Genomic DNA, 19,074 nt, shown 5'->3' with positions numbered 1-19,074 from the left:
CCTTGGTTAAGGGAACATATCATCAGGGAATAACAGGTAAAAGGTTTCTTCAGTGACGAATAAAAACAAGGTTCTTACTCAGACATAATGGATAGAATAGTATTAATGTTGACTTTCAAAGTGTTTATTCTTACAAGCTGTCTTTGAAGTTGTTTGATAAATCTTAAGTTGAGCAAGAATAATTAGATTTTTTTCTCCCCCAGTTGGTGTCATCCGCTGTCCAATTTGTGGTCAGGAATGCGCAGAGAGACACATCATAGATAACTTTTTTGTGAAGGATACCACAGAGGTTCCTAGTAGCACAGTAGAAAAATCAAATCAGGTAAGTGCATTAACATGTAATCAAGTTAACACATGTTGGATGTGTATGCATGTCCTTGGCTTCTTGCTGCATGGCCTTTTTGCTATTCATATACAGAAAAAGACTTGAAGTACTTAGTCATCACATGAAATAGCTACTCTAGAAAATCAATTGAAATATATGAAAGTGCACGTGAAGAAGAAAGTTGTTTAAGCTATTTTTAATTATCAATATAAAATTGCATTGTGATAATAAAAACTAAATATAAGAAATAGGTATTAGAATGGAAATTTCTAGACTTTGGACAGGACACTTTCAGCACTCTTTGATGCAGAGACCTGAATGACACCATGTCAAGAGATCCCAATGTAAAATGCAATCCTCTGCTTCAGTCAACTTTTATTTTTCATATGACTGACAAAACACAGCACTAAATAATGTGTCTTCACTGTTAAGTAATGAGAGAGACCAAGTATCTTTTCAAGATTTTATTAAACTCCAGAACTTCTTGGAAATGATTCAGCTTCTTTATGTTGCTGCGTTCTTGGTAATAACAATAAAAAAAAGATTACTGTTTCAATCTGACGTCTATTTTAAACTAATCCAATGTCACTTTGATTGTGGCCTTAAAGAACTTCTTGGAAATTGCCTGTTTCTTCATCTTGTTCTAGGGAAATGTATTATTGGCATTCAATCTATTTGTTTTGAGGATGTTTTCTTGGAAGTCCTTTATTGTGTAGTCTGCTTGTTTGAAAGCTTAGCTGAAACTTGTGCTTACCTGTGTGAATGGGTATGTCTGTCAAGAATCAGTGGAAATACCCAGTCAGGTTTGTGAAGCTGACTCACTGGCTATTAAAGGCATATGTTTTGTCCTCATCTCAAAGAAAGAGGACTTAAATTTATGTCTCCAAAAGCCATTTAACTGTCTTCAGTGCATTTTGCAGCTCTGATTCTTAGAAATTGTATGTCCTATCTGAGACTGGAATTTAGTTGGAAGTCTCCGAAGTACAAGCAATAAGTCAGTGTTCTGTTGACGTAGGATTGTTTGAAGCTGTTTTTTAGGATTTTTTGTTTTTACTCTGCCAGTAAAAGAAAATAGTCCTTGTTGCTTCAGTTAGGAAGAAGAAAAGCAAGATAACAAATTGCTTTGCTAGGCAGAAGCAGTCCTGAAATTTTCCAGTTTTCCATTTTTTTTTTTATGTTTTTTCTTTGGGGTCTTTGTCATAACCTCTGGGTAAGTTATATAACTTGTCCCGTGACATACTGCTTTGAGGAGTTGTGATAGAAACAGAATTATTTCTACTGGTTTTGGTGGCAAAGAAGAGTTTTTGTTTTCATTCTTTCTCTAGATTTTTCTGAAACTTTAAGGTGGGGGGCAGTTGAGACCTTTGTGTCTTAAATAAGGAATGGAAAATTCAAGGATTTGTTATTCTTGGAAGTTGATGGTAACCATGCAAAACTGGGCATGCTCCTCTGAGCTATAGGGTATCAACAGCTGGAGTATGCACCAAACTCACAGAATCACAGAATCACAGAATTGCCAGGGTTGGAAGGGACCTCAAGGATCATGAATCTCCAACCCCCCTGCCACATGCAGGGCCACCACCATTCCACCTAATGCTAGACCAGACTGCCCATGGCCCCATCCAATCTGGCTTTGAACAAAATCCACATTACAAACCCTCGAAAAGCAGGACAGCAAGATCTGATAATCAACAATCCGCTCTCTCAGGATGAGGGGAGTCTTTGGAATAAATTTTTCCAGGATAAAGAGCTTCGAGCAATGATTGAACTCAGGGCTGTCAGGGTGAAGTCAGGCACTTATATGATACCAAAGTAGATACTGTGTATTCTTCCAAAGAAGAACTAGTATGCTAAATACCTTAACAAAGCTGTAGCCATGCTGAAAACATCTTTGAAAGTTGCTGGTTTAGAACAGTCGATCATAGGCTGTCTTGATATAGTTGTGATGTGCTTAGTAGCAAGGTGGCTGATAATGGGATGTTGCAGAAACAATATGTTCCGTAGGGTTCATGATTTAAGATGTCAGGATAAGATTTATATTTAGAAGTACAGATGGGTATGTCCCAAAAGGCAGATGTTGTCCTTGCTGCTTTTGTATGTGCCAAGAAATATCACCTTTGGCACCGGTGTTTTTTAAAATAGAGGTTACTATTATATCTAATTTAAGCTGGAGTAATTTTTATTCAGAATATTAGTTGAACAGATGTTTCTGTGGAACGCTACTTAGTTCTTTTCCTTCAAGACTCAAAAACTTTTGCTTATTTAATCTCTTTGATACTTAAGGCTAATTGGAAGAGTAGGTAGTACAGAGTAGCAGCTGAGAAGACAGCTCTATTACCTCAGCTCGTGCATACGAATCTGTCTTTAAGTAAATAAACAAGCTTTTAGAACAGAAAATATCATAACCTGCCTGCAACATGCTGAGTAATTTCAGCTTACGTTAAAATTGAATGAAGGCTGGGTGAACACTTCCCAGGGTTATAAATACTAAAACTAGTAACTGAATTAGACATAATTAGAAGGAAAAGTCAACTGAAAATAAATCTAGCTAACCAGAATAAAGACTTACAAGTTGACTAGGGAGAGTTTCCTTTGAAATTACTAAAGGAGTGCTTGTATGAGTCAAAATAAGTGTGGCACAAGTTTTAGATTTTGTAAGAATATAGCTTATATTTCCGGTAATTATGTTTCCATGTACTTTAGGTATACAGTTTCTTCTAATAAGTCAGAGCTCTAGCAAAATCTAATCTCCGTCTGAAAATGCATTTTTCAAATAAGAACTGGGTAGAAGCAAATTTAGTTTTTACCTACAGTGCAGAACTATTTTGACAGCATGAGTTATAATATCTATAAGGAAGTTTATAAATCTGTCTGTCTTCTACTTGTTGGATTTGAAGAGTATAAAGTTGCAATACGTGTATTTTTGGACTACAAAGAAAGAGTTTCAGTTCATTTCACACCACCTGACTGTTGGTTATTGAATCACAGAGTTCTTTCTAACAGTGACAGGTCAAAACAGGCAGAAAAAAGTTAAAGCATATTGCAAGAAGTAAGTAGACAAAGATCTTGGAATCTAGGAAGAAAGATTTGTTTCTGAAATCTTTTGAACTAATTTGAATGGTCTGACACATATCAAGCTTACCTACCTGAGTTTGGTAAAGGTGACCTGGAAAGAGCATAATGTATTTATTAATTTTTTAATACTAATTGGGTTTTCACCTTTTCTGTTTTGTTTTGCTTTTTGATTTAATAATAATAATGAAAAGGCCTGAAAGATTGGTGGTTTTTTTTTTTTTTTTTTTTTTTTTTTTTTTTTTTTTCCTGCTTATCTTATTTTCACTTCTTTTATTTTTCTAGTTTAAAGAAAAATCTTACTTCTCATTTTCTATATTTGCAAAACCACTTCTAGTCAATCTGGGAGCATAGCATGATAATGCTTCTCTACCAACACGTTCTTTAACTTTCTTTTTGGCCTGCAGAAGTTTTCTGCCCAGTCAGCAGTGCTCATGTAACTGATCACTGGGCAACAGTGATGCAATCAATCCGGTTTTACACCAGCCTTGCAAAAGATTGCATCAGTACTCTTACAAAGAAGAAATGGAAAAGGAGGCAGAGAATTTCCTTCATGGGTTTTGCAGCCAGAGAAAATATAACATTGAATTAATGCCTTGGTGATGCTTATTTACTTTTAAATTCTTTTTTAAGGATTCAGTATGGCTTCATGATTCCCTCTCCCCCTCCCCCACCCCCAGAGTGTCATAGAAATTAAAACTTAAGGACAAGTAAAGTTTTTAACTTCCAAGTTATAATTAACTTCCTTTGTTTTCTTTTCATTTTCTTGAACATTTTTTATGCCATTTATATTTTTCCCTAATCAACTGGTCTAGATAGCAATAGAATTTTTGTTGAAGAGATGATGGGGAAAAAAAAAAATAGGCAGAACATATTATTTTTTTAAGCTTTTTAATAAGACTTTCAGGCCTCCTTTTTGTAAAGAAACAGAAAAAGGGGCACAAGCCCAGTTTTTGTTTTCCTTTTCAGGTCACCTTTACGAACATGAACTGCCTCATACTCCAAGTGACAACAAGAGGGGTCTCCCACCCTTGTGTTGTAACATCATTTCTCAGAAGATATTTGCAGTGAGAGGCAACACGATCCAGAAGAATAAGCACAGCGTTGGGAATCTGGGACTCGTATTTTCAAATTCCAGTTCTGTCAGTAACTTGCTATGTGGCCTAAGGCAAGTCAGTTCACCTCATCAGCTAATATTCTTCATTTTCTGGAAGGGGCAAACTGGGACATAGTTGTACATATCTGCTTAGGATAAAAATTGTCGCTTCTGCTTTAATATCTTTATCTTGTGTGGGTGCAGAAGCTGAATTTTTAAAAAATGAAACTAAAAGGAAAAGCAGGATCTAAAATTTTGTCCCTTGTATCCTGTAAGCATAATTCTGTTGGTGGGATCTCTAGGATAGAGTGATCATCAGACAGCTTGAATCTTTTGTTTGCAGCAGTGCTAAACATTGATAGAAATGGATGATAGTTGCCTAAAAGCTTCAAGGTATAACTGGAGAGGGGGTTGGGAAGGAGGAGTTATGTGACTCTAAAGGAGGACTTAAAAATGAAATAATTTTACGAGCATGTAAATTGTTGTTGTCTATCACTCTTTGTTTTCAACCTGTTGCTGAAATTGTTGGTCGGTAAGAAATCTTTCTTATGGATATACTCATTTTATGCAGGGACATTTTGGTTGCTGTCAGGTGTGTTTTCCTAAATTACCTTTTTTTTCTCTTGAGTGTAGTCCAGAGGCCACAGTTTGAAAAATATTATAGATTCCCTGAAAATCTCTAAGAGTAGCTTTACTAATAAGCTTCACTGTAATCTGTCTCAAAGTAGTGATGCAGAGTTTCTTGAGAGGAACCCTGCTATTTTTAACTTTGTATATTTCCTGTAACTTTGTATAGATGAACAGAAACTAAAACTAAAGCTTGTCTTCTAAAATCAGAGAAGTGCTGATTGTGTTCTGTCTTTACAGTATGCTCTTGTGAAATATCTATTGTATAGTAAACATTATACAACTTCTAAGTGTGCAGTGTCAGGTGGAAAGTAATGGTTTGACTTTTATGATGTCAGGTAAATGTTCTAGAGTAGCACTGACAAAATGACCATTTTCTTTGACAAGTCACATTCAATTACTTTTATATAGTTATTTATAGTGTTCCTGTACCTCAGGCAGTTTTCCGTTCTCATTTCATTCTTGTAGGAAAACTATAAAAGTGCATTGGTTATATATGAATAATAGCTTGTATGTATATGCCATATTTATTTTCATAGCTACCGTTTTGTTCCTCTTTGTGTCAGGTCTGCACAAGTTGTGAAGACAATGCAGAAGCTCACGGGTTTTGTGTAGAATGTGTAGAATGGTTGTGCAAGACCTGCATCAGAGCTCACCAGAGGGTTAAATTCACAAAAGATCATACTGTAAGACAGAAAGAGGAAGTATCTCCAGGTAACATACTTGATTTATAATTTTGCAAAGGATGTGTGTTAATCACAAAGAATGCATCAGAAAACCAAATTAAATCAACACATTTAATTTTTAAAGTGATACATTTCAAAAATGCCATCCCTTAATCTTAGTAAATGTAAAAGGACAGATTCAGTATGGTGTAAGCCCTTGGTACATATGAATACTAACTAAATAAATTTTACTTTCTGATTGGTACAGGAAGTGTTGGTAGCTTCCTGCCTCCCACTCACTTATTTCAGTTCCACTCTGAAGGCTGCAACCATTTGAACTAATTCTGGTGTTTCTTTGGAAACACTTTAAACTCTAAGTGAATCTCTGACATGGCTCAACTAACAAACGAGAAAACTGTTGTTTTTTTGTTGTTGTTGTTAAGAATTAGATTCATTAGAATGTAGCTACTGAAAAGAGAAATTTCTGTCATAGCTGCAAGTATAATACTCGATTTCTTCTATCAGATATGATGCATAGTGGTGAGAAAACCTAAAGATTAGTATTTAATTACAATTTTTATGTTGAAATGTTTTAAACATTATACATACCAATATGAATATAAAAAGAATACAGATATAAAAGTGATGTTTCATCTGGAATGATTGCACATTATTGTCTTGACTTTACAGATTAACCGCAGAAAATGCTTCTTTGTGTATTTGGCTCTTCTAACTTTTCTAGAGATCTACTAAATAGTTATGTTAACTTACTGTAATACCACAGCAAAGGGAGAACTAATAAATTAAATTCTTTCTGCACTGATAATAAGGACATGTTTTGTTAGCAATGGAGCGTGCCAGAATTCACATTTTAGCTAAGTATATTTTAAGTTTGACATGTTTTGCTTTAGAAATTCAAGGAAAATATGTTATGAATTTAGGAGTTTTTCCTCAGTAGGATCTGGGAAACTTGAGGTTAGAAGGAACCTCAGGAGAATATCTAGTCCAGCCTCCTGCCTAAAGCAATTCAGCTTTGAAATCACAACAGGTTGTTCAGGGCTTTTGGGCCTTGAAAACAAAGATTGTTGCAGTGTACAGTACAGGCCTATAAGAAATTTTGAGTGTTCTCATTGTGAATGCCTAACTCTTCTCATGGTGAGAAAGGTTGTACTTTTATTTACATCTTTGTTTCAGTTTGTGCTCACTTAGTCTTGTCTTTGAGCAGCATTAGGACATTTATAAAAGTGATAGGGTGCTGACTCAGTCTAAGTCCTAGTAAGTCCTTTGGACATAGATGATCTTGTAATTATGTATTCTATTATTGTGAACTATTTTCTGCTATTATAAAGACGTATTTATTTTTCGCTCCTCATTTGTGTCAATTTCTGTGGATTTTATATGTGACAGGATTTATCATTTCTGTAATCTACTTCTCAAAGGGTAGTTTCCAGTATAGTATATTTTGGGTGCTGTATTTACATCCCATTTTAATACTAGTTAATCAAAAGTGTCTGCTGAATGTACGTGGAAAGGACAAGAGTCGTGTATAACTTATTTTGAACGTAATTTGCCATAGGAAGGCTGAAAGGGAATATTCAGTCCTCCTCTGAGTCTGCTAGCCAGTTTCAAATAATTGTGGTGAAATATAGATCAGAAAATCACGCTGTAGATTTTAATAAAATAAGCAAATGAACGGGTACAGAAAAGTGACCTTCCTGGTCTGCAGTGAAGAAAGAGCTGCAGTGTGAAGTCAGTTATCATTACAAGCTGTATAATCCTCTTTTACTCAATATACAGCCCAAGTCATAATATATATATTTTTTCTCATTACATTGCATAGAAGAACAGGTATCATTTTTAACATGTGATGGTGTTTCCTATGCTCATTTGTATTTACTACAAGAACTGAGACTTCCAACCCGTTTAGAGTGAGCTCCTGAAGAAACATTAGTAACTTCTGGTTAGCGTATAGATGAGGAGCATAATAAGGAAAAACATGATAATGCAAATCTATAACAATTTCAAGAGTCTAGACTGACATCTTCCTATAATCAATAGAGGCAGTTGGTGTGACCAGTCAGCGACCTGTGTTTTGCCCTTTCCACAAAAAGGAGCAGCTGAAGCTATACTGTGAAACGTGTGACAAGCTGACCTGCCGAGATTGTCAGTTACTAGAACACAAAGAGCACAGGTATGAAAACAAAGTCAATGTTTTATACAGCTTGCTTGCAGGAAAACAACTTGAAGTTAATTGTGGCTGTAGCAATATACAATTCAATTGGGTGAAAAATTAAATTTTCTGATCAGGAAAAAAATAGAGATTGTGTCTAAAAGAACATGGCTGGCAAATGCGTGATAGTTTGGAGTTAAACCTAATTCTTTCAGTTTTTACTCTGGTGGCTTAAGAACAAGACCTTTATTTACTGACAATTTATTTGGATGGAATTTGTTGCTGTGCAGTTTTTCAGAGAGACCTTAGAAGGCACCGAGGCTGTTATGTAACTCTATGCTTATGTGTAATTTTTCCATTTGTCCTTCAACAAGATGTTTATATAACCAAACAATACCCAAGAAATTTAGAAGGGAGCAAATGGGCAGTTTTTCTATGAAGAGCTCTTCAAAAAAGAAAAGTAAATCTGAAGTTTAACTATGCTGTACTTTGAGAATGCTATTTAATAGCATTCAAATTTTAGGTTTCTGTTCTTTCGTCATTTCCTACTGGCCATGGAGGATGAAAAGAGGAATAATATACAACTCCTGAGTATACAACAGTAATTTTCTGTTAACACATAACAGTATTGGCCTGGGACAGAGTGCTCATAGGTTAAACATTACTATGTTCACTAAGTGTAACCACCCAATGAACTTACTTGGCTGACAAGGCAGACAGACATCAGTAGGTGGAGGAGTGTTGGCCGTTCTTGCTTCTTGGAATCAACTAAATGTTGATCTTGCTGAATTGCTGTCTTCCTCTTAAATTCTCCTTCTCTTAGGATTTATATCCTGTTCAGAATGTCTCCTCTTTTTTTTTTTCCACAAATTGTTACTGATTTCAATTCCTTGATTTAGTGTTACTGACTTTACCGACTCAGCAGTCTCTTCTTTCTTCTGCTTCTACATCCTTATCTTGCACGGAGTAATAGCTTATGTGCTCTTTCACTTAGAGTAATAGCTACAGCACAACATTAATTTTTCTTTCAATAGAATTGTGACAAGGTCACACAGTATCCCTTCAATTTTATGAAAAACATAATTCTAAAAACATAAAGTCAAAATTAAAAGGAATATGCTGTAAATAAAATAGGTCAGCATTTGCTGATGTATACCTCCATAATGGCAGTTAAATTTTTGACCTGAGCGGTGTCTTTCTTCATGTAACAAAGCCTTTTGTAGGGCACTCTGCTTTTTATTATATCCTACCCTTGGCATGTATACTCACTGGTTCTTTACTATAGGTACCAGTTTATAGAAGAAGCTTTTCAGAACCAGAAAGTGATCATTGAGACTCTAATCACTAAACTGATGGAGAAGACTAAATATATAAAATGTACAGGGAAGCAGATCCAAAACAGGTATGTACTGGATTTTGAGGTTGAAACTGACAGATTGCAACTTTAATATACACTGTAATTTGTTGAAATGTTTAGATTAGTAGATTTTGTACCTCGGTCCTTATATGCTTCCAGAAAGAAAAATTGTAACATTTTCTTGGTCTTCCAAAAGCTTCAGTTTTCTATTGCATTGGGTGTCTTTTTGATGTGCTTACTTATATTAAGTAGCTCTTTTGCTCAACCTGTGGGAGCAGTAACTTGGGTGCAGTGAAACAAGTTATGCAATGCACTGTGCAGGAGGGGTCTTATATTCATCATCAGCGCACTTATTTTTTTTAGTGTAGATCCCTCTTAGAAAGTGAGAGATAATGACTCATGTTTTCATAATGCTTGTGACACACATTTGAAGATTTATGTAATACTTTTGTTCTTCGGGCTTTATTCACTCTGTACTGCAGCCCTAGCAGAGGAATGAATCTCTAAAACTCATGTAGCAATAGTCCTTTGTATCTGCTTCTTCAGCAGTTACAGGAAGATTCAACACGGTAGAAGTTGCTGAGTGTAACTTAAAGACAGGCAAGGAGGGAATACTTTAAGATAGTGGAGATGGAAAAAAAGAGCGGAAACCATTCTCCTCTACTGCAGCATCTTAGTGTTATTATCCCCTGTCATTTAGCAGTGCTTTTCACAATGTAAGTGTATGCCCTGTTACCAATTTGAGCATTACTACTGAAATAACTAAATATAACTAACTAAATAACTATAATAACTATAATTTTACCATAGAATCATAGAATGGCCTGGGTTGAAAAGGACCACAATGATCATCTAGTTTCAACCCCCCTGCTATGTGCAGGGTCACCAACCACCAGACCAGGCTGCCCAGAGCCACATCCAGCCTGGCCTTGAATGCCTCCAGGGATGGGGCATCCACAACCTCCTTGGGCAACCCAATTCCAGTGCATCACTACCTTCTGTGTGAAAAACTTCCTCCTAACATCTAACCTAAACTTACCCTGTCTTAGTTTAAAACCACTTTTCTCATCCTATTACTATCCACCCTTGTAAACAATTATACCCCCTCCTGTTGATACTCATCCTTTAAGTACTGGAAGGCCGCAATGAGGTCTTCCAAGAGTCTTCTGTTCTCCAAGCTAAACAAGCCCAGTTTCCTCAAGCTTTCCTCATAGGAGAGGTGCTCCAGCCCTCTGATCATCTTAGGTGACCTCTCTCTGTACCCATTCCAAGAGTTCCACATCTTTTTTGTTCTGGGGGCCTCAGACCTGAACACAGTACTGCAGATGGGGCCTCAAAAGAGGGGGATGATCACCTCCCTCTCCCTGCTGGCCACCCCTTTTTTAATGCAGCCCAGGATGTAGTTGGCCTTCTGGACTGCAAGCGCACACTGCTGGCTCATGTCCAGCTTCTCGTCCACCAGGACCCCCAAGTCCTTCTCCTCAGGGCTGCTCTCAAGGAGTTCTTCCCCCACTTTGTATAAATACCTGGGATTGCCCAACCCAAGTGCAGCACCCTGCACTTGGCCTTGTTGAACCTCATTAGGTTTTCATGGGCCCACTTCTCCAGCCTGTCCAGGTCCCTCTGGATGGCTTCCCATCCCTCCAGTGTATTGATTGCACCGCTCAGCTTGCTGTCGTCTGCAAACTTGCTGAGGGTGCGCTCAATTCCATTACCTATGTCATTGATAAAGGTTTTACACACTTAAGTCTTTAGAACTTGCCACCAGTGGATTAATTTTATTGTAGTTCACTGGTACTTGCTCTTTCTGTTTCTTCTAGTAATTTTTCTGACTAAAAGTGTGTGATTGTTTATGTATTAATTGGTGCATATGATCAGGGAATATTGTAGACTCAGCAGCACAGAAGTAGTTTAAAATTCTGTGTTTGAAATGTGGGTTTTTGACCTAAAGAATATAATTTTTTATACCGTTTACTTGCAGAATTCTTGAGATGAATCAGAATCAAAAGCAGGTGGAACAGGATATTAAAGTTGCCATATTTACACTGATGGTAGAAATAAACAAAAAGGGAAAGGCTCTGCTGCATCAGTTAGAGGTAATTTCATTTCTATCAAAGGGAAAAAAAAAACAGTTTTCTTTTTTTTTTTTTCTGGTGATGGTCGAAATCAATTTCTAACATTAGCTGTTTGTACATGTCCTATTTCAGTTCCAAAGCAGGGAGAAGTCCCACACAAGCCATTTGAGCAAGTGTATTTGTTTACTTATTTATTCGTGTTCCTTTGTTTCTTTGTAAATCGTGTCTCTTTTATTTATTTTATATATATTAATAATCAAGGTTGCCTCTGAACTTAGTTAATTTCTCCACGCTTTTGTAGGTCCTTATCCTGTGCACCATGCATGAAAAGTCTTTCCATCAGAAGTCTATAAATTCTGCAATCTAATATAAAATCAAAGGAGATTGTTTAAAATTGATGCCTAGAAAATGAGTGCTTAAAAAACTGTGTGTGTATATATAGGCATGCATATATGAAAATGTGTCATAAGAAAAAATGAAGATCTACGTGCAAAACCTTGATATTTTGAATAAATATTGTGACTTTTTTGACTGATAGCTATAGTCATGGTGTAGGGGAGCATTTTTTAGAAGAGATAAGAGAAATCTCTCGATCGTTGAGTCACAAACATGAAAGTTAATGTGTCTCAGCTGTAAGTTGAATGCTTTGACTATAACTAATTTTCTGCTTACAGACTCTGGCAAAAGAGCATCGAATGAAACTTATGCAACAACAACTGGAAGTGGCAGGTCTCTCTAAGCAGCTGGAACATGCCATGAATTTTTCCAAATGGGCAGTTTCCAGTGGAAGCAGCACAGCTCTACTCTACAGTAAACGCTTGGTAAGATGAGGAAGATAAATTTCTTCTTTTCATTAATTATTATAGTTAGGTCATACGCGTGCACGCATTTGTCTTTAACACTGAGGGATTAGGCATTGTAATGACTTCATACTACTTGGAATACTTGTATGTCAGTTTTTCTTGTTTTTTTTCTCAAAAACATAAATGTGGAGTATTTATTATAATTTAGCTAAACTCGTCATGATTCTCTCCTGTTGCACTACCATAGAATTGTTGTAGATATTCAGAAGTTGCATTAACTCCTTTTTTCTGAAGTGAAAACCTCATAGCCATGAAAGACTGGGCAAAATTACTGTATGTCCTAAATTATTAATGAGGTTCTTATTAATATGTTTCACGGCTTCTGAGTTTAGATAAAGAAGGTATTTATATACCTTAAAGCCTGATATCCAGCACTTAATATAGTGTATTGCTTTGTTCTGTGAGAGTCATCTTCTGTGAAAAGTCTTCAAAAATTGATTTGTTAAGCTGATAAAAGTGAAGATGAGTCTTGTGCTTTTTTATGCAAACCGCTATGGAATTAAGTATTTCGTGTTGTAAGGACGCACGTGTGTGTGTGATCTCATTGACTGCTTGTGATGAAGAAGAATCCTGAAAAACAGCAACAACCAACCAAGAGAAGAGAAGAATACCCTTGAAATTAAAAACAAAGAAAAAAGATGACTATCAATCATTTATCCAGGGATTTCTAGATTGTACTTTCCAGATGAAGAAAATCTGTGGTAATGTTGAGGAGAGATGATCATCTTCTTCCAATTTCCTATAATTGGAACAGAAGTTTTCTTTTTGTCTTTATTGCCTTATTGCCTAGTTGAGAATCTGTTGGTTTGTGTGTATGAGTTTGTTTGTTTGCTTGATACCCATTAAAATGCTGCAGGATGTTTTCTCAACCTATTTCAAGTGGTTAAATTCACTGAGCCTGTCTTATACAGCCTTAGCAAGTAACTTTTTCTAGCTGAATGAAGAAAAAGGGCATCAGACTAAGCCATGTTGTTTAGAATTGCCTAGTGTTGCCACGTAGACTTCTGCTATATGAGTGAGAAAGCATTTTATGTTGCAGGTGTCTTAATATTGTAAATGTTATAAATCCTAAGAAAAAGACCATCATAGCCCATAAAGCCTCTGCAAATGAGAGAGAATTTTCAAAGGAACAGATGAAACTTAAGCTTCAGATTTTTGCTGAAGGTCAGAGTTATTTGGGGTCTGAAGAGCTATGTCCATGGACATCTGTAGATTTGTTCCTGAACAGTTAGGCATAGAGGACCATACAAGGCCTCTACTGAGGGATATCCAACCACATGAAACTAGGAGGGAGGAATATCCAGCAGATTTAAATTCAGCATTATAGTTTGGAGGTAATACCTGTACTTCAAGGGAAGAACACACCTAAACAGTTCACTAAACCATCAATTTTCTTGCCTAGTCCTCTATCATAAACAAAACACTTTGTGTACTGTCATTACTGATAGGAGATAACCTAATTCTGAGTTTATTTGTAATATATGTGTTTGCACACAGAAAGAATATATGGAATAAGCTATGACAGAATTTTTCTGCAAATAGTATTTGTGATGAGTGAAGAGAGTAGAAATTTTCAAATGTATTATAATTGTTTCTGGCAGTGTACAGAAGTACTAGGAGGTCTATATTCGAAGTAGTAGTGCACTTTAAATTTTCCATAGTCATTTAAAAACAAACATACAAAAAGACATGTAAGTCTCACTAAATGTTTTATATCTGGTCTAAAATCGACCTGCCTAAATGAAACAAAATGTAGGAGCAAAGTGGAAATTCATATAAAATTCATATGTAAAAGATAATTCATATGTAAAAGATAATTGGTGTCCTTTTAGGCAATATGACCAAATATATCTCTTGGACTTTTCTAGGAAATTATTATGTAAGAAAAATACTTGAAAGGAAAATGAAATTTTGACCAAAGAAGTGTGGAACTTGATAAGCTTTTTCTGTATCTGCTGTGTGTTACTCTAAATTAACATTTGTGTTACATATTTTTAGGAAATATCTGCAAAAAAAAATCTTCTAGCAGCTAGATAAACTCAGATTTGTTCCAGCATTCTGCCTGTGTATCCCAATGATAGTTTAGTCCTTTGGAACCAAGAAGTCTGAAGAATGTGAAAATATCTGAGAATTTTCTAAGAAATATATGAAAGAAAGTATGATAAGCCTGTAATGGACAAAGCTCTCTAAAAAGCCCTTCTATCTGCTACTAAGGAAAATTCTCTTTTAGTGATGCTTGTCGTCAAGTGGATGGAATACTTTTTTTTTTTTTTTTAATGAATGGGTTAGTTTAGATTTGGAGGAGAAGCAGCAGCAGTGGTTACATGAATCCATTCTTTGCCTGCAAGTAAATGTTATGTAACAACTGAATTTGTGGAAAGATAAGCATTTATGGAGGGGAAAAAAATACTTGCCTTTATGCAGTAATTGATTACTTTGGGTTTTTTTTATCCTTTTTCATTTTTGTTTGGACAAACTTTTCTTTTACCTCAGTTCTCTGGGGGGCTGTTAAAGATTTTTTGTTTGCTTGTTTTCAGTACTTCATATTAATGGCTTTAACTGAAGAGGAAAATCTTATGTTTTGTTCTTGTTTTAGATCACGTATCGACTACGCTATCTTCTTCGAGCGAGGTGTGATGCTTCACCAGTGACTAACAATACCATCCAGTTTCACTGTGATCCTAGTTTCTGGGCTCAAAATATTTTCAATCTAGGTGTGATAAAGTTTTGTCAGTTCTTTGGTTTTATTTTAGTTTTTTAGAACAATTTACTTAACTGCAGAAGAATTTAAAGTGTTGTGTGGAAAAAGTATTATATATGAATACTTTCAGTGAAACGTAAACGAACGTCCCTTGCTTGAATGTGATATGTGGTGGTGGTGATGATGATGATGCTGAGAACATCGGTAGGTTAACCTTCCCATGAGTTGTATCAAGCAGGTATTTCTTTATTGCATCACTGGGCACGTAGGGGATAGCTCTGACCAATATGTGCACCTTGGCTTATGTACAGATTACATTTATTGGTTGTGCTTGTACGTACTCGTATTTATCCCCAGAATTTCATGCATATGCTAAATGTTTTCTCAAAGTCATTATGATTTTCTTAGAGCTTATTAACATAAGACCCTCCCCCTTAGAGCATTCACAGTCATCCTTGGGGTCCTTTTGGTGGTTGTCTGAGGATTGAGGGAGGAAGACTGGCAGTCTTCATTGCTCTTAAACTTTTGACCCTAGTAATGCTCAGTTAGGTGCTTACCTCCTCTCTAAATGTGGTTTTTCTGGGATGAGCTGATAGGGCCCATCCATCTTCAGTTTAGCTTCATTTTCCTTTCTTATCTTCATGGTAGTACATATGGTCCCTCCAGATACTGATGCTTATAATATTCGAGGTCCTTACTCCATCAGTGATGAAAGTAGTGACTTGCAGTTTGCTGGACAGTGCACATGCTTTCCAGGTTCTGAAGCCAAAAACAAATTATATGACCTTACTTCACAACCTAAGGAAGAGTTCCCAAAGTCAGTCTCGTCCTGCATCTTGCAGCACACTCCTTTAATTAAATCCAATCTTCCTAATCTGATACCCTTACCAGCACCATAACGTGTTCAAAAACCCATATTCCTTGTCATTATAAGAAATAAGCCTTTGAGAAGGGATGAATGCAACAGAAAAATAGAACAGGGAAGAGGACAATACTTTTGGCAAGTTGTCTATTTTTAAGATATTCTTTCCTGAAGTTAGGGATGCACTTAAGAAGAAAGCATGTTTTTATCTGAATTGCAGTGTAAAAGTTTAGCATCTATACTTTAATACCTTCTGGGCAGTTTTTTTCTGATCTCCAAATTAGTATTTTTATTTTTGTTTCATAACCCATAAACTGCTAGGGAGTCTGGAAGCTTTGCAGGTAGTCCATATATGCGATTACTTGAAAGCTTTTGTGTTTAATGGAAATAAGCATCCTAGGAACTCATCAGATTGGGAAAAGGAATTGAAGCTCAAAGATCTTCCTAGGATTTTATTTTTTTTACTCCTGTTGTCTGCCATTTCTTTCTCTACTGCTATCTTAATGGCTGGTTTTTATTTTTCTGTTATGTGTAGAATTCTGTGGGAGATACCTATTGAGCCTTTCCTGCCTTTTGTCAGAATGTGCTGTCAGCTGATGAAACTCTCAAGTTGGAATGTTAGAAAGCAGCCATTTTTTATTCTCTGCACTGGATGCAGAAGGGGACCCTTCCACTTAATTGTGCTTGCCTTGAACAAAAGATCTTCAGCTAATATACATTACATGTGTTACATACACAAAGGTTTTCCTGGGCAGTACACGTGTATCCAGTACTCCCTAAATAGTTCATTTTAGGTTCAGCCTTCCTCAGTCTTTTTGTGGTGTTGGTCCCAGGACCCTTCCTCACTGTGTTCACTGCTTGAATCCAATCTTCACACATGCTCACTTAACTTCTCACCTTCATTGCACAATACTTGCTTTCACAAAATTAGCTGATTTAAAGCAGAACTTCCGTAATCTACTTGATACAAAGACTTTACGAAACTTCCTTTATCTGCTCTGTACAAGAACATAGATTCTTCCTGTTTTCTAAACAAACCGCAGGACTATTCACCAACAGGACTTAGCAAGCTTAACAATATCAGTTTTTTAAACTAAGTAACTTTCAGTTGTTTTTTTTTTTCCCCTGTATAAACAGCATACTCTTCCCTTGAGTGTAAAGCAAACTCGATTCTTGTTGAAATTCATCTTTCTTGGTTGTGGTAGCCAGCATCTTACCCAAGAGCTTTGTACAATTGCCCTGTGGATCAATTTGGATAAAACCTTTCAGCCAGCATTAATGTCTAGAAGTTTCCTGTCTAGTTACATTTCCTTCTAAATCAACAGAGAGGAAACATCTCCTGGAGGTGCCATTACATCCTAAAATTGGTGGTTTGTGTATTATTTGCATATTCCATTGTGGTGATTCAGAGGCAAGAAAGAAAAAAAAAATCCACAAAATCTTTAAGTATTATAATACTTAAAAATGAAAATACTTACGATTTTTTTTTAATCAAATGATTGGATCACTACGCTCTCGTCTCTATGAATGAAACTTCGTTTCCTTGCTCTTTTGGAGAGGCCAGGGCAGCTGTCTAGAATTCACCTCTTACAGGATCCTATAGCACAAGACAGTTTGCTAGTATCTCCTTTTTTTGCATTATAAAATGTAGCCATGTTTTTGCAGGGAAACAGTATGATGTGAGTCCTTTGTCTCATGTTTACCCATCCTTTGCATTATAATAATTAATGCTGGCCTCATGGTATCAAAAATCTAAAAATAGCATTTCTGCTAGCTGCAATATTTTAGTATTCATTTAATTTATGTTTTTTAAACCAGGTTCTCTGGTAATCGAAGATAAAGAAACCCCACCACACATGCCCAAGAACCCTGTGACAGAAACAAATTTGCAGCCACCAGGCAGCTTATCTTCAAATCAGCTATCTAAGTTCCCAATGCAAATAAACTTGGCTCAGCTCCGACTCCAGCACATGCAGCAACAAGTCATGGCTCAGAGACAGCAAGCTCAGCGCAGAGCAGGTCCAGTAGGTTTACCAAATCCAAGAATGCCAGGAAGCGTGCAGCAGCCTCCTGCTTCTCATCAGGTAAGCTATGACAATTTCCAAAGAAATCGTCACTTTTAAGTGCCACCTCTTAAGATTACAGGAACAGTCAATTCCAAAATGCTGGAAGTTGTGCAAATGGAGCAGAAGATTGGCTGGGCTGTGCAGGGATCATCTTTTAGAACTTAGGAGGAAAAAGAAGGTGTCAGAGGTTGGATGACATGGAAGGAGTATGGAGATGCTGTTTGCCATTGTAGGAAGAAAATTTGTGTGGCCAAAGCTTAATTAGAGTTGAATCCTTATGCAGCCTTTCACTGATGAGGGAGAAAGTGAAGAAAGAGAAGAAAAAGAAAAAAAATGATGTTTAAATACAGAATTTCAGATTTTCATCTTTAGCTGGTGGTTATATAGAAGGGTTAGAGAACATTTTCTTTACTGAGAATTGAATGGACATTCTATACTTGACTGGCAAAATGTATGGTAATTCTCAGCCTATTATAGTTGAAAAAAATAAATCATATGCTATGTGACAATATACAGTAGTGAGCTATATATATTGAATTTTTTTCAAATGCTTATAAAATGAATCTGTCATTATTTTTTTTGCATGAAACTGTGATTGTCCTATATAACTTCCAAATTTGAAATACTCTCACTGGCTGTTGCAATGCATCTGCACTTGTTATATCAGAGTAATTGAAAACCACATGCTAGGTTTTGTTTTTAACATTAATTTTCGGATAAACTAGGTGATATTCTTTGTTTGCATTAAATATAAGAGTGAAGTGCAGTAAAAAAAAAAATCTGGAACATTGAATCAGTATCATCTAACTTACAGAACTGTTTTTTCTTCATGCAGGCACCTCCACGTTTGATTCATTTTCAGAATCATAGCCCCAAGTCCAATGGCGCAGCTCCTCCTGCGCAACAGATGAGATTTCCCCAAAATCAGAACCTACCAAGGCAAGCAATAAAGCTCAACCCGTTACAGATGGCATTCTTGGCACAGCAAGCTATAAAACAGGTAGAGTTTCTTTCCCATTTCACTTACTGTGTAAAAATAAAACATCAAATGTGCTTTATATCATCTTTTATGTTTTGTTTCATGTGTGCTTTTCAATTGGAACAAAGAATGCTTTCTTCTCTGTGACAAGATATCCACAGTTTTCTTAATGAGAACTGTCAAGTTTCTTTCATTCTGACAGTTCTAAGGAGCCGA

General features: G+C 36.2%; 1 protein-coding gene across 2 annotated transcripts in view; it reads left to right on the top strand.

Annotated features, from left to right (window-relative positions):
- TRIM24 (tripartite motif containing 24) overlaps nt 1–19,074 on the top strand; it is a 56,449-nt gene that overhangs the window by 20,672 nt on the left and 16,703 nt on the right. For both annotated transcript variants that reach the window (XM_090144040.1, XM_090144046.1), the window contains exons 2-10: nt 204–322; nt 5,687–5,834; nt 7,844–7,976; nt 9,241–9,357; nt 11,294–11,408; nt 12,062–12,208; nt 14,847–14,964; nt 17,632–17,897; nt 18,715–18,879. In XM_090144040.1, the coding sequence (XP_090000166.1) occupies nt 204–322; nt 5,687–5,834; nt 7,844–7,976; nt 9,241–9,357; nt 11,294–11,408; nt 12,062–12,208; nt 14,847–14,964; nt 17,632–17,897; nt 18,715–18,879 (1,328 nt within the window). The remainder of the gene's footprint in view (nt 1–203; nt 323–5,686; nt 5,835–7,843; nt 7,977–9,240; nt 9,358–11,293; nt 11,409–12,061; nt 12,209–14,846; nt 14,965–17,631; nt 17,898–18,714; nt 18,880–19,074) is intronic.

The sequence above is a fragment of the Phasianus colchicus genome, chromosome 1 (genome assembly GCF_987193195.1).
Source record: "Phasianus colchicus chromosome 1, bPhaCol1.hap1.1, whole genome shotgun sequence".
NCBI lineage: Eukaryota > Metazoa > Chordata > Aves > Galliformes > Phasianidae > Phasianus > Phasianus colchicus.
The sequence above is the reverse complement of the archived record's forward strand: the minus strand, read 5'-3'. Positions and strand labels throughout refer to the sequence as shown.